Source organism: Monodon monoceros, unplaced genomic scaffold (genome assembly GCF_005190385.1).
Source record: "Monodon monoceros isolate NGI ecotype Baffin Bay Population unplaced genomic scaffold, NGI_Narwhal_1 Super_Scaffold_10, whole genome shotgun sequence".
Taxonomy (NCBI): Eukaryota; Metazoa; Chordata; class Mammalia; order Artiodactyla; family Monodontidae; genus Monodon; species Monodon monoceros.
The window spans coordinates 49241924-49258018 of record NW_021703766.1 but is presented as its reverse complement, the minus strand read 5'-3'; the positions used below and the strand labels follow the sequence as shown (position 1 = coordinate 49258018).

The 16095-nt window shown below is 52.3% G+C and overlaps 1 protein-coding gene across 1 annotated transcript in view; it reads left to right on the top strand.

The window, feature by feature from the left end:
- The first annotated feature begins 7563 nt into the window (after window positions 1-7563).
- The window catches only part of NOVA2 (NOVA alternative splicing regulator 2), a 29312-nt gene continuing 20780 nt past the window's right edge, over window positions 7564-16095 (top strand). Inside the window, exon 1 of the mRNA XM_029213465.1 lies at window positions 7564-8152. Coding sequence (XP_029069298.1) covers window positions 7876-8152 — 277 coding nt within the window. The 5' untranslated portion in view covers window positions 7564-7875. The remainder of the gene's footprint in view (window positions 8153-16095) is intronic.

The window sequence follows — 16095 nt, the reverse complement described above, 5'->3', positions numbered from 1 at the left end:
TTAGGTAGCAAAGAGTTGGAAAGAATTTGATGTCCATCATTAAGTCTCAAAAAATGGAATGTAAATCAACAATACTTCAATAAAATAAAGTTTTAAATAAGTGGAATGGAAAATATATCCTTGAACATCCCACAGTAGTATAAGAGGTAGAAGCTGACATTCATGCCATGCTTAATAATGTTTCCTAAATGTTTTAAGATGTCAGCTTGCAACGATCCTGTGAGAAAGGTACCATGATTTAACAACCCCCATTTTACAGATAGAGAAACCAAAGCCCAGAGAAGTTCAGTAACTTGCCCAAGGTCATTCAGCTAGTGGGCAGCCGGGCTGGGACTTGAACCCAGGCAGCCTCTCCAGAGTCTATAAGACTTACTCCTCAGGAGCTAGAAATAAGCACAGCCACATCGAGAGCTCTCAAAACAAACAAACAAAAAACACACACACACACAAAGAAAGAAAGATAATGAGTTTCTTCGCTCAGTGACATTTTTGCAAATTTAAGACACAGACAACAAGACTGACCTTAAGGATACATAGGGATCTTTGTAAAAGAATAGAAGGACTGGGGGCCCCAAATTAAGCACGCTAGAGTGGGTGCCTATGGGAGCGGGCAGATGAAGGGGGGAAATTACTAAAATTAAATTCCACCAAAGGCGGTTGTGTAGAATCAGCTTCAGCCTATGCACTGGTGGTTCTAAGCTCGAGAAGCATGGAAGTTCCCAGGGAGGGGGGTGGTTATGGAAGGGGTGAGGGTGTACCTAGAAATTCAACTGAAAAGAGAAGAACTCCTGAGGAAGAGAGGCAGTGTGATAAAGTTAAGGGGGTATCTTCATCAGCCAGGCTGTCAGAGTTCAATTCCAAGCTCTGCTGCAAGTGACTTAAGCTCTTGATGCCTCGGTTTCCCCAACCACACGCGGTGGAAAGATGCAAAGAAAACTCCTTCTCCCTCCACCAGGCCTAAGGCAAGAAATCTATATCGTCCCTCAGTGTTCTTACAGATACCCCATTTTTGTTTCTCTTGCATACAGCACAGTGTCTGATCTGACTTGCCTTTTTTAAGGATGGCTCAGCTGCTGTCAAAAGGATAGGTAAGGGCAGAAGCCAGGATCCCAGGAAAGGGGCCCCTGTGGGAGTCCAGATGGGAGCCATGGGGGCCTGGACTTTGATGATGTTGATAGAGGTGGCGAGACGGGGTCAGACTTGGAATTTAAAGGTGCCGCAGCAAAAGTTTGCTGATGGATTGGATGTGGGTGTAAGGGAAAGAGGGGGTGTCAAGGGCGAATGCAAGGTTTTTGGCCCGAGCGACTGGGAGAGTTTGGAATTTATCCCAGAGGCAGTAGGAAGTCATAGGAAGATGTTGAGGCTTGGCGGGCGTGGGGGAAGGGGGGGATGTGGTCAGATGCCATGATCACCAAGGAGGCAGCCAGGATCGTGAACACATGCTTGAGAGACAGGAGAGGGGGATGGAGTCTAGCCCTGGCTCAGCCCCCAACTCACTGTGAGCTCCTGGACAAGATACAACTGTTCTCCAGATCTTCATTTCCCCATCCTACAAAAAAGGCTATTAGGAATAAAAGACCCTCAGCACAAGAATTTTTGCTCCAAGATTCTCTGACTCAAATATACCCAGGATCAGATAAATATAAGATCATCACTCAAGATCAGACCTTCTCTCTTCATCCTCTTTCCCAAAGCCCATCCTTGCCCCACTGGACAGGACACGGAACCTCCCTGGTCTGGGAGCCTGGAGGATAATATCAATGACAATGGCAGGCAATGTTTGTTGAGTACACATTCTGTGTCAAGGGCTATTCATGCTCTGCCACACGGAGACCAGACAGGAGCCCTGAGAGGTGAGTGCTTTATCATCACTCCCATTTGTAAATGGGGAAACTGAGGCTCTGGAGAGGTGAAATGGTTTGCCCAGAGTCACATGGAAGAACTAGGACTCCAGTGACATCTCCCCAGCTGCACTGCTATCTACCGCCCTGGTCCAGCCACCAGCACTTCTCACCTCCTCATTGGGCTCCTTACTTCTACCCCAGCCCCCCACATAGTGTTCTTCACGTGCAGCCAGAAGGATCTTGTGATAAAGCCTAAGTCAACTGAGATCTTTCCTCAAAACCCTCCCAAGCTGCCCATCTCACTCAGAGTCAAAGCTAAGTCTTTACAGTGGCCCTCAAGGCAGATACAGTGTGTTCCCTGCCTAACTCTCTGGCCTCATCCCTCCTGCTCTCCCCTCCCCACGCTTCTCTAGCTTCCCTGGGCTCCTCCTTCTTCCTCCAACAGACCAGGTGCACTCCAGCCTCAGGGCCTTTGCACCTGCTCTTCCCCCAGAGACCCATATGGCCCACTCCCTAACCTCCTTCATATTCTGCTCAAATGTCACCCCCTCAAGCGAAGCCTTCCTTGTCACTCTGTTTAAAACTGCAGGGAATTCCCTGATGGTCCAGTGGTCCAGGACTCCACACTCTCACTGCTGAGGGCCCAGGTTCGGTCCCTGGCCGGGGAACTAAGATCCCACAAGCTGCGTTGCTCGGACAAAACAAACAAACAAAAAACAAGCTGCAGCCTCCCTCCATTCCCCTGCACCCCAATCCCTCAGCCCCCTTCCTTAATGTATTTTTCTTCACGGCATTTACCATCATCAAACAGACTATGTTTTACTTCTTTTGCTTGTTTATTGTCTACCTCCAGAATGTGAGCTCATGAGGTCAGGAATTTGTGTCTGTTCTGTTTACTGCCATATGTCCAGTGCCTAAAACAATGCCCAACATATAGTAAGCGCTCAAACATTTTTTTTGTCAGGTGGATGAGTGAGGATCTGCCTTTAGGGTTGACACTTGTAGCTACTATACGTTGTGTGCTATACCCTGCGTTAACTGCTCTGTATGTTGAATTCTTTTTTTTTTTTTTAATTTTATTTATTTATTTATTTATGGCTGCATTGGGTTTTCGTTGCTGCGCACGGGCTTTCTCTAGTTGCGGCAAGTGGGGGCTACTCTTCGTTGTGGTGCACGAGCTTCTTATTGTGGTGGCTTCTCCTGTTGAGCATGGGCTCTGGGCACACGGGCTTCGGTAGTTGTGGCTCACTGGCTTCAGTAGTTGTGGCTTGCAGGCTCTAGAGAGCAGGCTCAGTAGTTGTGGCTCACGGGCTTAGTTGTTCCACAGCACATGGGATCTTCCCGGACCAGGGCTCGAACCTGTGTCCCCTGCATTGGCAGGTGGATTCTTAACCACTGCGCCACCAGGGAAGCCCTGTACGTTGGGTTCTGATCACACCCTTCCATCTCTCCTGCCCCTACTGGGGTCCAGGCAATGAACCCCTCCTCCCTGGAGTCTGTTCTGGCTCAATCCCAGCCCCCAGGCTGGCTCCTTCCCCTCCATTGCCCCTTTGATGCCCATGTCACTCCCCTGCTTAAAATCCTCCAATGATTCCAGGATTCCACCTCATAACCTCCACTCCAGGGTTTTTCATACTGCGTGTCACAACTGGTTAGTGGACTGTGAAATCAACGAGCATTTTTCAATAGCCTAGACTAGATCAGAGTATATGCACATAGTATAGACATAGTATAGACTAAGGTATAGGTGAAGTATGATTTCAAGAAACTTTTGGGGACTTCCCTGGTGGCGCAGTAGTTGAGAATCTGCCTGCCAATGCAGGGGACACGGATTTGATCCCCGGTCCGGGAAGATCCCACATGCTGCGGAGCAACTGAGCCCTTGCACCACAACTACTGAGCCTGTGCGCCTAGAGCCCGTGCTCCGCAACAAGAGAAGCCACCGCAATGAGAAGCCCACGCACTGCACCGAAGAGTAACCCCCATTTGCCGCAACTAAAGAAAGCCCTCGCAAGGAAGACCCAACGCAGCCAAAATACAAATAAAATTTAAAAAAAAAAGAAACTTTTGTTTCAGCGTCATATGCCTTGGAATCATGATGTAAATGTATTTCTTACTGTGGGTCAAAACATTTTGCCAAACCCTGCACTACACAGACCTGCCTCTCCTAAATCCCATGTACAGACTGGATGGATGATGTTAATATCAGCTTAGATTTCTCTCTTTGCTGGGACCCATGGCAAGTGATTTTACCTGCTTTGGTCTTGGACTCCCGGCCACACCCCAAGCACTGTTAATGATTCCCAGTTGACAGATGGTGAGACTGAGGCTCATACTGGAGAAAGCCCATGCCTGAAGTCACCAGGCTGGGAAGGAGGAGAGCAGGGCCTGAGTCCCAGCCAACCTCCCTCCCTGAGCCTGCTCACTCGCCCGCTGGCCCTGCCCCTCCTAGTCTGCTCCCCACCTACACAAAGAACTCAGCTGTGCCAGCTCATCCCCAGAGCCTCCAGGTGCAAGCTGACTCAGAGATCCTTCAACATCCCAGCCAGCAGTACTGGTTGAACCCCCATTTTGCAGGCTAGAAAACCGAGGCCAGAAAGCATTTCCAAGAATCCACCATTCTATCACTCTTCTCCAAACTCCCCTCTTTGAGAGGCAAGAGAGAGAAATGGCTAAGGACGCATCTTTGACTGTCTGGGTTCAAATCTCATGCTTCAAAACTTTGTAGCTGTGTGATCCGAGGCAAGCTCGCTGAACCTGTTTCCTTTACTGCAAAATAGGAATAATAATAGTAACTACCCATAAAGCCATGCTCAAGACTTAAATAAGTTGACATAAGTGTAAAGTTCTTAGATCAGTGGCCACACCCCTTGGTTGGGAATCTTCCCAACATCTCTACGTAATTAGACTACTATTTGCCCCCGAAGTTTGTCGCAGAGAAAGGGAGGCCCTTGCCTGAGTTCGCACAGCCAGGAAGCAGGAGAGTCAGAATTTAGATGCAGATCTGCCTGGGCTTTTAACCACCTAGTCACAATAGTCCTTCGGGATGTTAGTATCAGCAGCAACGACATTTTCCGAATTAAGGAACAGGAGACTCAGAGAGGGTAAAGACGTGCCCAAGTCACACAGCCTGTAAATGGCAGAGCCAGGTTTCAAAGCCAGGTTTGTGTGTGTCCAGTACAGGCTGACTGTTGTCCCATGAGCCCCTCCATAAAGCTCTGGTGGGGCAGGAGGAGAAAGCAAGTTGAGAGCTGCCCCTGTCTCCAGCTCAGTCTGGGGGTCTTGTATCCCTGGTTCCAGCCCCTGGCCAGCCTAGGGTGACTGCTTCCCTAAAGGCTCTAGGGTGGGGGTACTGGGGTGGCACAGATGATGGCAGAGGGTGCAGCCTCCCCCTGCACCGGCCTCTGATTGGGGCCCTGCAATCCCCCAGGATTTGGTGCTTGGAAGGCTGACGTTGTGTTGCTATGGCAATGGGTTTGGGGCGGTTGCCATAGCAGCAGAACTAGCCTGGGTTTAAAAATATCTAGGAGGAGGTTTGTGTTTGTGTGTGAGTGTGAGTGCGTGACCGACCGTGCTGTTGTGTGTGTCCAAATGGGAGGGCTTGGGGTGTGTGTGTGGAACTGGGGCTGCAGGCATGACTTGAGGGTGGGGGCTGAGCAGCACCCTGACTCCATGTGTGCTGTGTGTGTTGCTGAGTGGCCTGCGAGGTCCCATGCATTTTGTGCATTAGTCTACGTGGGCCATGTATCTAAATGTGTGTGATTCCACAATTAGTGTGGAAGACACAATTGAGTCTGTTTGTCAGTCTATATATCACGTCACTAACATGTATGCCTTATGTAACATAGGTTGTGTATGTCTTGTAGCTTTGATCCTGTACGTGTAAATTCTCATCATGTGTGTGGCCAAGTGTGGATTTGTTTTGGCTCTGAATAGGTGCACCTGGGACGTACTCAGATATTAGACTATGTATCTATTTGTGCATAAGAACCTGTGGCGTGGCTTTGTGAATGTGCATAATGCATAATGCACATTCACATGAGTGAATGTGCATTATGCATTATGGGTGTGTGTGTATGTGTGTGTATGCCTATTCCCTGTGAGTCTTCTTCATACATTAGAGTGTGCCTGTGTAAAATTGTTGAGTGTGCACCTGTGTGTCTGCAGGGGGACCTGTGTGACTCTGTGTGTTTTGGGGGGAATTTCACACCTTACTCCACGGATGTTGGGATATATATACCTGTGTGGTGTGACTACATGTGACTCGAAGGTCTAAGGTGTGGATCTCTGCCTGACCCCAGTATCTCCCTGCATCCCTCTGCCTCTTCTCTGTCTCCATGGCAACCAGCTCCTCAGCTCCCTCCAAGAAGATGGAGGGGGAGGATCCAGACTACAGTGGACCACAACCCCCTCCCATCCCCTTTGACTCTGGGGACAATGGGGGGGAGGGGACAGATGGGCGGCCACCCCATCCACCCCAGGCCATCTGCTACCCTCCCCATCCTGGGGACCTGAGAGCGTGGCAAGGGAGGGACAGGAGTGGGGTGGAGCAGAGGGAGGGGCCCCCCAGCTGCCACAATTACCCCCATCCAGGCCCCCTCTGAGCCTAATCTTGCCTCTGGCTGACCTAGGAAGGAAAAAGAATCCTTGGAGACCAGAAATCCAGGGAGAAGAGAATTCATGTATCAGACAAAATTAAATATTAGCAATGATCCATTCTAAGGAAGGGGCCCCTACTTCCAGTGACTTTGGGCTCTGAAATTAAGCTTGGCCTATGTTTGAATCCCAGTTTTCCCTCTGTCTACCTATACACCCTTGGACAAGCTACACTCCACATTCCTGGGCCTCCATCTGTCATATGAAAATCAGGTTTTCTTGATGACGTGAATAGTAATACTTACTCTTTAAGGGCCAAGACTGTTTAGTCCCCTGTTGTATCCCAGTGTTTGGGATAGTGCCTGGCACTTTGTAGGTTCATAAGTGCCATTGATTGAATTGAGTGCCAGCTGGGTGCTAGGCTCAAGCACTACATTTTGTAAGTCAGGTGTTCATTGAACTCAATCCCCTAAGCCCTTGCAGTAACTCTCTGTCGATTCTTCAAGGGATAGATGAAAGATTTGAGGAGCAATTTCCCAGCTGTCGGGGATGCGAGATATGTGAAGTGGGATTTCTTTTAGCAACCAAGTGATGTCAAGTGGCTGAGGCTCAGTTTCCTCATCTGTAAAACGGGGGTAACAGGAGTACCTCACAGAATCGGTTGCTCTAGGAATTAAATGTGATAATGTTTGTGACGTGCTTACTTAGAACCGGACCTGGCACATGGTAAGTACTTGTTCAATAAACGCTCATTACAGGCGAGGGGTGGGGAAACTGTGGAGGAGCCCAGGGTCCTTATTGCAGCCTGGGAGAGCCTGGTCCCTCGCGTAGCTGCGGGGAGGGGCGTAGTCAACTCTGGGGGCGTGGTCCAGGATTCAAGGACAGGCCAATGGGGCGTCGAAGGGCGTGGCCCTGACCTGCATGGGCGTGACCTTGCGCGGGTGGGAGGGGCCAGGCCGCTGTGGGAGCCTCCGGGAAGAAGATGCTCGGGCCAGCAGCCACCGCCAGCCCAGCCACCGCTGCCGCCCGCGCTCGCCACCCCCCGGGTCCCCACTAGCGGCCGCCTCCGCCTCCCATCTCCGGCCCCGTTCCTCCGGCCCCCCGCCCCGGGCAGGGTCTGGGGGGCTAGGCCCTCTGCCCCGGGGAGCAAAGAAGGGGGTCCCGTCCCCCACAGTGGCGCGGCCAGTCCCCCGGCCTCCGTAATCTTGAGAGAGACCCCACCCCTCAGTTCTCTCTGGGCCCTATCCGAGACCCCTTTTTCCTTCCCGTCCCGCTCACATCCGCTCTCCAGGCTCTGTCAGCCCCCCAGAAGCAGCTCCCTCCCTCCTCCCCTCTCCGGGGTTCCCCCTCCCCCATCCCTCCGCCACCGCCCCCTCCCCCTCCCACATCCCCTTCCCTCCCCCTCCCTCTCCCCCGTCCCCCCGCCCCCCCCACCATGAGGATGATGGCCGCCGGCGCGGTGCACGGCCTCTTCACGGCCTCCGCGGCCCCGCAGCCGCCGCCGCCCCCGCCGCCGCCGCCGCCGCAACCCCAGCCTCCCCAGCAGCCGTCGCCGCCGCCACAGCAGCCGCCGCCGCCGCCGCCGCAGCCGCCGCAGCAGCAGCAGCCGCCGCCCCAGGCCCCCCCCATGGAGCCCGAGGCCCCGGATTCCCGCAAAAGGCCCCTCGAAACGCCCCCCGAGGTGGTCTGCACCAAGCGCAGCAACACGGGAGGTGAGAAAGGGCTGCGGCTCCGGGTGGGGGAGCGGGCAGGGGGCCGCGCCTTTCTCCAGCCTCCTCCCCCCCAAATGGCAGGTGCAAGGGCTCTGGGGAGGGGAAGGGCGCCCCTCCCTAGACTGGGGAACGGAGAGGGGAATTGGGGAGGGAACAGGACCCCTTCCCCCTCTCGCCGCGGCCCTGGGCTGGGAGCTTTGTCTGCGTTGAGAGGACTTGGGGGGGGAGGGGGTGGTAAGTGTCCTTGGGGGCGCGCAAAGGATGGGGGGCGTGGGTGCCTCCGATCGGGTGTCTCTGTGTCCTTGAGGGGTGTGTGATGTGACCCTTTCGGGGCAGGGGTGTTCCCGGGCTGGCGTGTCCTGGCGGGGGGAGGGGAAGGAGCTGAGGAGGCCTGTGGACCCGGAGCTTCCCAGCCTCCCTCCCTGGGGATGTCCTGAGCAAGGGTTGTCCCGGAGGGAGGCATGTGTGGGCCATGGGCGGGATTTTGCGTGGGGACAAGCTAGGTGGGTGTGTTGGGTGACATGGAGGAAAGGGTGGGTGTGTAAAGCTCAGTGAGAGAATGTGTGGCTGGGACAGGTGTGTGTGTGTGTTCGTGTGTGCGTGTGAGCCCTGTAAGGCCTGGATGTGTGACATTAGGGATCATGGATATGACAGGAAGGAGGGTGTGTGTGTGTGTGTGTGTGTGTGTAAGAGATGAGAGGGTGAGAGGGGCTGGGCTCCGTGTTTGAGACCCCCTTAGGGGTATATGTGACAAGTGCGTGCATGTCACTCCAGAGGGGACTGTGGCAGAGTGTGACACATGAGTGAGAAGGTGTGTGTGACATGCAAGGAGGTGTGTGTGGGCTGCCGAATGGGCCGGCTCTGGGTGTGAGCCATGAGAGGCTGTGTGGATCAGAGGATGGCAGTTCAGTGTGTGTGACACAGGCGTGTCCCGGGTGGGGTGGGACCAGGAGAAGCTGGTGTGGGTATATGACAAGAAAAGAGTGTGGGCGTGACTCCAGAGAGGCTGTGGCTGGGTGTGACACACGGAGGTGTGCAATGGTGACATCAGAGGGGGTGTGTGCAACAAGGGAAGGTGGGTGTATGACAGGGGAGAGACTGGGGCTCTGTGGTGAAATTCATGAGGGTGTGTAACAAGGAAAGGGAAGGATGGGGACCCATGTGACAGGGTGCAGGAACGTGTGCATGTGACACCCAGGGGGGTGGGAAAAGGGAAGGTGTGTGTGTGACACCCAAGTGTGTGTATATGTGTAACAAGGGGCTGTGTGTGAAATGGTTGGTGTGGGGATGATTGTGTGTGTGTGTGTGTTTGTGTGATGGCTGCATGTTTGACAACACAGAAGGGGTGTGTGTGTAAGACAAGAGGGACCCTCACTGTGTGTGTGTGAAGAGGTATGTGTACCAGAGAATAAAAGCCAAGCTGGGAACTCTAGGTGTATGTCTACCCGTGAGGTAGGGTTTGTCAGGGGACTCAGAGCCCAGCCCATTAGCTCCCTGGAAGGAGGGAGACCCCAGAACAGACAAGCCCTTCCCAGCGGTCACCTTGGCCAAAATCTCCGCTTCCTCTGGCCTTTTCCTCCGGATGGGAAAGGGATGGCCTCGGGCATTGTAGTGGGTGGGGTGGGGACCTCCCACCTCCTCTCCTTGGATGAACAGGAGCCATCTCTTCCTCCCGTCCCAGCCCCCTGCCACCCCTGGCCAGGTGCGATAGGAAATGGGGAACCCCTGGCTGCCTGTGAGGGTGTCCAGCAGAAATTGGAGGAAAGGGAAGTTGGGGGAGGGGTGGGAGGGAGTTTCCTGTCCTTCTTCCTGCTCCCCCACCCCCAGCACACACATGAATGTGTCCCTGCCACATCCTTGCCTCCTTCCTGCCTCACTGCCATTCCCAGCCCTAGGAAGGGTCGGGTACCCAGGCGGTCCCTGAACCCAGCCTGGAGGTCCAGCCCCACCCCTGCTGGGGGGGAGGGGAGGAGGGCTCATCCTTCTCTTAAAGAGGCTGAGATGCTCAAAATCTGAGCACTCAGAGCACAGCAGCACCACCTAACTGTGATGCTGCCAGGACGGTCAGGTCCAAGTGTTTGGCACCTACTACGAGTCAGGCTCTGAGATATGGGTTAATTTCCCAGTACAACCCTGGGGGAGATGATTTGAGCTGCTTTTTCAGACGAGGAAAACTGAGGCTTAGCGAAATGAAGCCACTAGCCCGAACTCACACAGCTCATAGTGGGGAAGCTGGGATCTCTCCAGCCCTGGGCTGCCTGGCTCCAGAGCTCATGTGCTCAGCCACTGTGCATCCTGCCTCCTTCAGCTGTGGGGAAACTAGGGTGAGCCCTTAGGGACCCTCTCCTCCAGACTCTTCCCAGGGGAAACTGAGGCCCAGAGATGTGAAAGGACAGTCCTCCATTTGCAGAAACCCTCAGGGCCAGGGCTGGGCAACTGTCCAGGACTTTCATCCCAAAATTGACGGCTCCTTCCAATAATATTTTCATGTCTGTGGGACACTGGGTCAACCTCACGCCTTTTCTGAGCTTCAGCGTCACCATCTGCCAAATGGGGAAATAACAATAGTTACAGATGACAGCAGCTACCAGTATTCTTGCTTACTGCCTTACATGCAATATTTCATTTAATTCTCCCAACATTCTCTGATGTGATACTAATAATAATAAATAAATAATAATAATAAATTATAACAGTGGCTGACAGTTATGGTGCCACAGTGCACCAAAAGTATTAGGGAAAACACTGGGCACGGACCAATCATTTAATAATCCTTACAATCTGATTATGCTACCCATCTTACAGGTGACACACTGAGGCACAGAGAGGTTAATTAACTTGCCCAAGGTCAGTCAGCTAATAAGAGGCAGAGCCAGGATTTGAACTCAGGAGGCTGGCTCCATTGCATGGGTAGACTCTATAGTGAAGCCCATTTTCAGGCAAGCAAACCAAGGCTCAGAGGGGTAAGGGACTTTCTAGGGTGTCACAGCAAGTCGTGCCAGCCTCGGCAGATTGGCTCCTACCCGTGGTGCCAGCCTAGGGGCTGATAGAGGAGATGGTGGCTGTTAAAACTGGCTTCTGGGTACTGTAACTGGCAGGCAGACACCGTTGGGAAGGAGACGAGGCGCTAAGGACAGGAGGGCTTGAATGAAGAGGTTGGATGGAAACTCCAGTTGGGAACTCAGTGGAGAAACAAATAATCCCAGTCTGGTGGCACAGTAACAGAGTGTCTCCCTTGAGTACAGATGATACCTCTTTTTCTTTCTTTGGCCACACCGTGTGGCTTGCGGGATCTTAGTTCCCTGACCAGTGAAAGCGCTCAGACCTAACCACTGGACCGCCAGGGAATTCCTACAGATGTAACTCTTAAGGTGCTACTAGAATGGCCCCCATACTCCTGACTGTATTCCCACCTCTGTCAGCCCCATATATACAGAAAGAGCAACTCCCCACCGCACACACACACCTCACACCCCAAATGTAGCTTACAGCAGCCAGGCCTTGCTCCCAAGATCCTCGATCGTTAACACAAAGTCAGTATCACCAAGGTTAAGAGCCCTAGAATGAGAGCTTCCAGGGTTCATCTCATCACTGTCACGTGCTTGGTGTGGGACCCTCGGGTGAGTTCTTTCACTGCTCTGAGCCTCAGTGTTCTCATCTGGAAAATGGGTACTGTAAGATGCACCTCTACCGCTCCAGGCTGTTGTGTGGGTTCAGTGAGATTGTATGTGAAGCACACGGCATCAGGCCTGGCAGATAGTAAGCACTCAATAAACAATAGCTATTATTATTATTATTATTATCATCATCATTATTATTGCTACTGAGAATGTCACATTCCTGATTTACCATCCAGTGGTGATTCGCCCCAAGGAAATCATACCCCATCCACCTCTCTCTCACTTGGAGACAATGTCACAACTCAAAGACAGTTGTATTACATTTCTCACATGGACAGGCAACACCGTCATTCACAGAAAGGTGTCACCCAGCCAACATCCCATCCCTCCACAGGGGTCCCACTCCCAACCACACCCCTGCCATCTTGTCTTCCGCCAGCGACATCCTCACGCACATCCCACCCCAGCCTCCTCATACCTCCACAGGACACACCGATGCTTCCACCCCCGACCCCCAGACAAGAGCAGGAACCACGAGTACAACACCCCAACTTTGGTTCCCCCTGAAATATACTGTCACCAGAACAACACCTCTGCCGCATCCAGTTCTGCCCTGTCTCCCAGATCGGAGCCACCTTTCGGGATCAACTCTCTGTATAAAGTGCCACTCTTCCCATAGCACCCCGAATCTTCTGGGTAGGTTAACATTATTTGTGGAGGTAGGGGAATATTGGTTACTTTTCGGAAACTTTTATAAGCATTCCTGAGGAGGGTGGGCACAAAAGGGAAGGGGGGACCAGAGACTCAAAATGACTAGAAAGTGGAAAGGCAGCTTGATCCCAAGGTGGAAATATTGAAATCACAGCAGAGGGGAACCCGGAGCGCTGAAGTTGGCATCTTCATTTGCTGTCCTGTGTGGAGGGAGCTGCCTGGACCCCAAAGGAAAAGTGAAGGGAAGGGTGGGTGGGTGGAAAGTTCTGGCATCTAGATTTTGCTTTGGTAGAAGGAAGTACTTTTTCACAGGCAGAGCCTTGGTTTTTCAAACAGGGTGGGATGTGTGAGGTCTGGGGACTCCGGGTTTAGCTGAGGTGAGGTCACGTGTCTGCCCTTTGCTACAAGGCAGGCTGGCAGATAAAGGCCTGGCTTCTTCCTGGGGGAGGTGGGCTTCCCACGGTGGGAGATGCAAAAGATTCTGAAGAAAACCAGAGCAGACTGTGGGCTACTATGGGGACTCCTGGGACTTAGAATCCTGAGCTTCTACAGGCGAGAGGAGGACTCTGGCCTCTGAGGAGGGGCCTCCAAACTTCCACTAGTCTGATATAAGGACTGCCAAGCGCCCACAAGGTGGTTTAAGGGGGTCCACGGACAAACTTTTTTGGAGGATCATTTTTAGTTTATATCAGTGTGCTTTGGGAGAAAAAAATATAACCAGCCCTTCAAACTCGGACTATTAGCAATGATTTTTTAAATGTCCTCTTTAAATAGATGCATTTACATTTTAAGAGGGAGTGGACTTAAAGGGCATGGACTGTCTGTCTTGTTCCCTGCTATGTCCCCAGGATCTAAAACAAGGCCTGGCACGTAGCAGATGCTCAGGAAGGATTTGTTGGAACGAGGGAGGGAAGAGGGAGAGAAGAAGCAAGGAAATAATAGTACAGAGGGATACAACAAGGGCCAAATTCGGGAAGAGAGTTACAGAGATGCTGGGAGGGTGAGTGGAAGCAGAGCCTCGTTTCTATCAGTGAGAAGACATTCCTCCTCCAAAAAGCAGGGAGAAGCCTGGGGAAAGGTGATGAAGGAAGTGGGGTCTCCCCTCCTCCTATTTCCTAACAAAACCCCAAACCTTGGAGGCTCATTTCCCCATTTACCAGTAAGTCTCTCTGACATAGAGCACTTACTGGGTACCAGACACTGTGATAAGAATTTTACCTGTGTTCGTGAAATAGGTAATATTAATAACGATGATGATGATATCTGACATTTCTCAAGTGGTCTGTGTGCCTGAGACCCTCCTAAGTACTTTACAGTTTAGCATTTCATTAATGATAATAACTCCAGGAACTAGCGCTCTCCTGTCCCCATTTTACAGATGAGAAAACAGAGGCCCAAAGAGGTGAGGAGACTCGCCCAAGGCCACACAACCCATCAGTGACAAAAGTTGCACTCAGTCTAGGGCTGTTTCTGCCATTTCATTCGGAGATTCTCAGACAAAACCGGAGGAAATGTGAAGGAGGGGAGTGGGGGGCGTCCCCAGTTTTCTTCAGAGCAGACGATTACCTTCCATCTTCAAGAGGGAAGCTGGGGAAGTGGCTCTGGCTGGAGAAAAGATGGGGAATGAAATCAAAGAAGGAAAGAGGATGGAGTTCTAGTGAGAACACCTTCCCATCTTTCTGAACTTTCCAAAGGTGGAGAACTAACCCCCCAACTCTGTCAGGTTGAGGGGCAGGGCTGGCAAGGGGCCACCTCTGTGAGCCCAAGGAAGGAAGTAATTTGGGGGGGGGGAGGGTGCCAGGATGATTGATGGAAGGGCACCCTGGGGGGCTAATTACCTAATAGGCTTAGTGGTCTGCTTAGGCAAGTTTAAGAGGATTGCCTTGGGCTAAAGGAAACCCCTTAATTCTGGATCCCTCCCCATGCCTGCAAAGCCACATCCCGCCCTCATACCTCCATCTTCACACATCAGGGAACCCAGAACTTTCAATCTTAAGGGACCAGGTGGAGATGGGCATGACTCCCAGACCCCCAGTCCTGCCCCCACTTTTATTTTAAATTTTAAAATTTTTGGCCGCACGGTGAGGCATGCGGGATCTTAGTTCCCCCACCAGGGATCAAACCCGCGGCCCCTGCAGTGGAAGCGCAGAGTCTTAGCCACTGGACCGCCAGGGAAGTCCCACCCTGCCCCCACTTTCAACAGAGCAGTTTCTCTTTTATCTGCTCTAGATGTTGGAGTTTCACGGGAGACATTGAAAATAGGTTTCCTTTGCTTAAAAGAAAAAGTTGAAAAACCAGTGGGGGATGATGGCCTAAGACCTTAAGCTTTGGAAGCAAAATGGCCTGGCTCGTCTCTTCCTTTTCCCAGTGTTTATTGCATGCCTACCAAGCGCTGGGCGCTGCATGAGTCCATGGACACAAGGGTGAGCTTCAGTGATGTGGCCCACACTGGATGACTGTGGTACATCGTTCCAAAGGCATGAGACAGAGGGATCCTTCCCCTCCTCAGGGTTCCAGTCCAAGAAGGGACATTTGAGGGGGGACCTGAAGGACAAGAGGGATTCACTGAGGGAGGGGAGTTCCAGGCAAAGAGAATGTGCAAAGGCCCTGAGGTGGGAGGGAGGAGGGAAGTTTGAGGAACAAAAAGGAAAATGTGTCTAGTGCACCTGGAGGAAGATGAGGGTTTGCAGCTGGAAATGTGGACGGGGGCCAAATCACAAAGTAACTTAGACTCAGAAAGTTCCCGAATGTCTACCCTAGGGGCGACAGTTTGGTTAGAAGGTGGGAAAGGTTAGGCACTTGCCTTGAGACTGCTTTAACAAAGGGCTTTACACGTGACCAAGAAAACTGGTCCATAACAAAGAATGACCAAAGCCCCATAAAGGGTCCTTGGTGCCACTTCACCACCTCTAGGTCTTTGAGTCTGTCCTGGAGCACATTGGTCTTTAGCTGCCAGCAGGGGAAAGTGTTAAGCATGGGTGGGCGAAAAATGAATCAGAGTTGCATTTGAATCTCAACCCAGCCACTGTCTTGGTGCCCTTGGGCCGGTACCTTCACTGCTGTGTGCTGCTCTGTGCCTCAGTTTCTCCTTATGTAAAGATGGAGTTCATTCTACCCACCTCAGTGGACGGTTGTGAGGAATGGATGAGATCACGCTGGCAAAGCACTCAGCAGAGCACTGGCTCAGTAGTGAGTGTTAGAACCTCTCCGGAGTCCAGCCCTCCTCTCCCCTCCCCCTTCGCTGCTTCCACCGGTCAGACCACCGTCACTTCCTGCCTGGACCATTGCAGTTGCCTCATGCTCTTCCACCCATGCTTGTCGCAGTCTGCTCACCTCATGAGCATCAGAGGGATCTTCTTAAAATCTAAGACAGATCACATCCCTCCTCTGCTCAGAGCCTTCCCGTAGCTCTCATCTCACTTGGAATAAAAACCACCTTGGTCCACAAGCCTGAACACTCCACCACTACCTCCAACCCTCTCAGCCCTCATTTCTTCTAACTCTCCTCCTCTCTCACTCAGCCCCAGCAACACTGGCCACCTCTCTCTCACTCAAACAACGCAGGCATAACCCCATCCCAGGGCCTTTGCACTTGCTCTTCCTCCACATAGC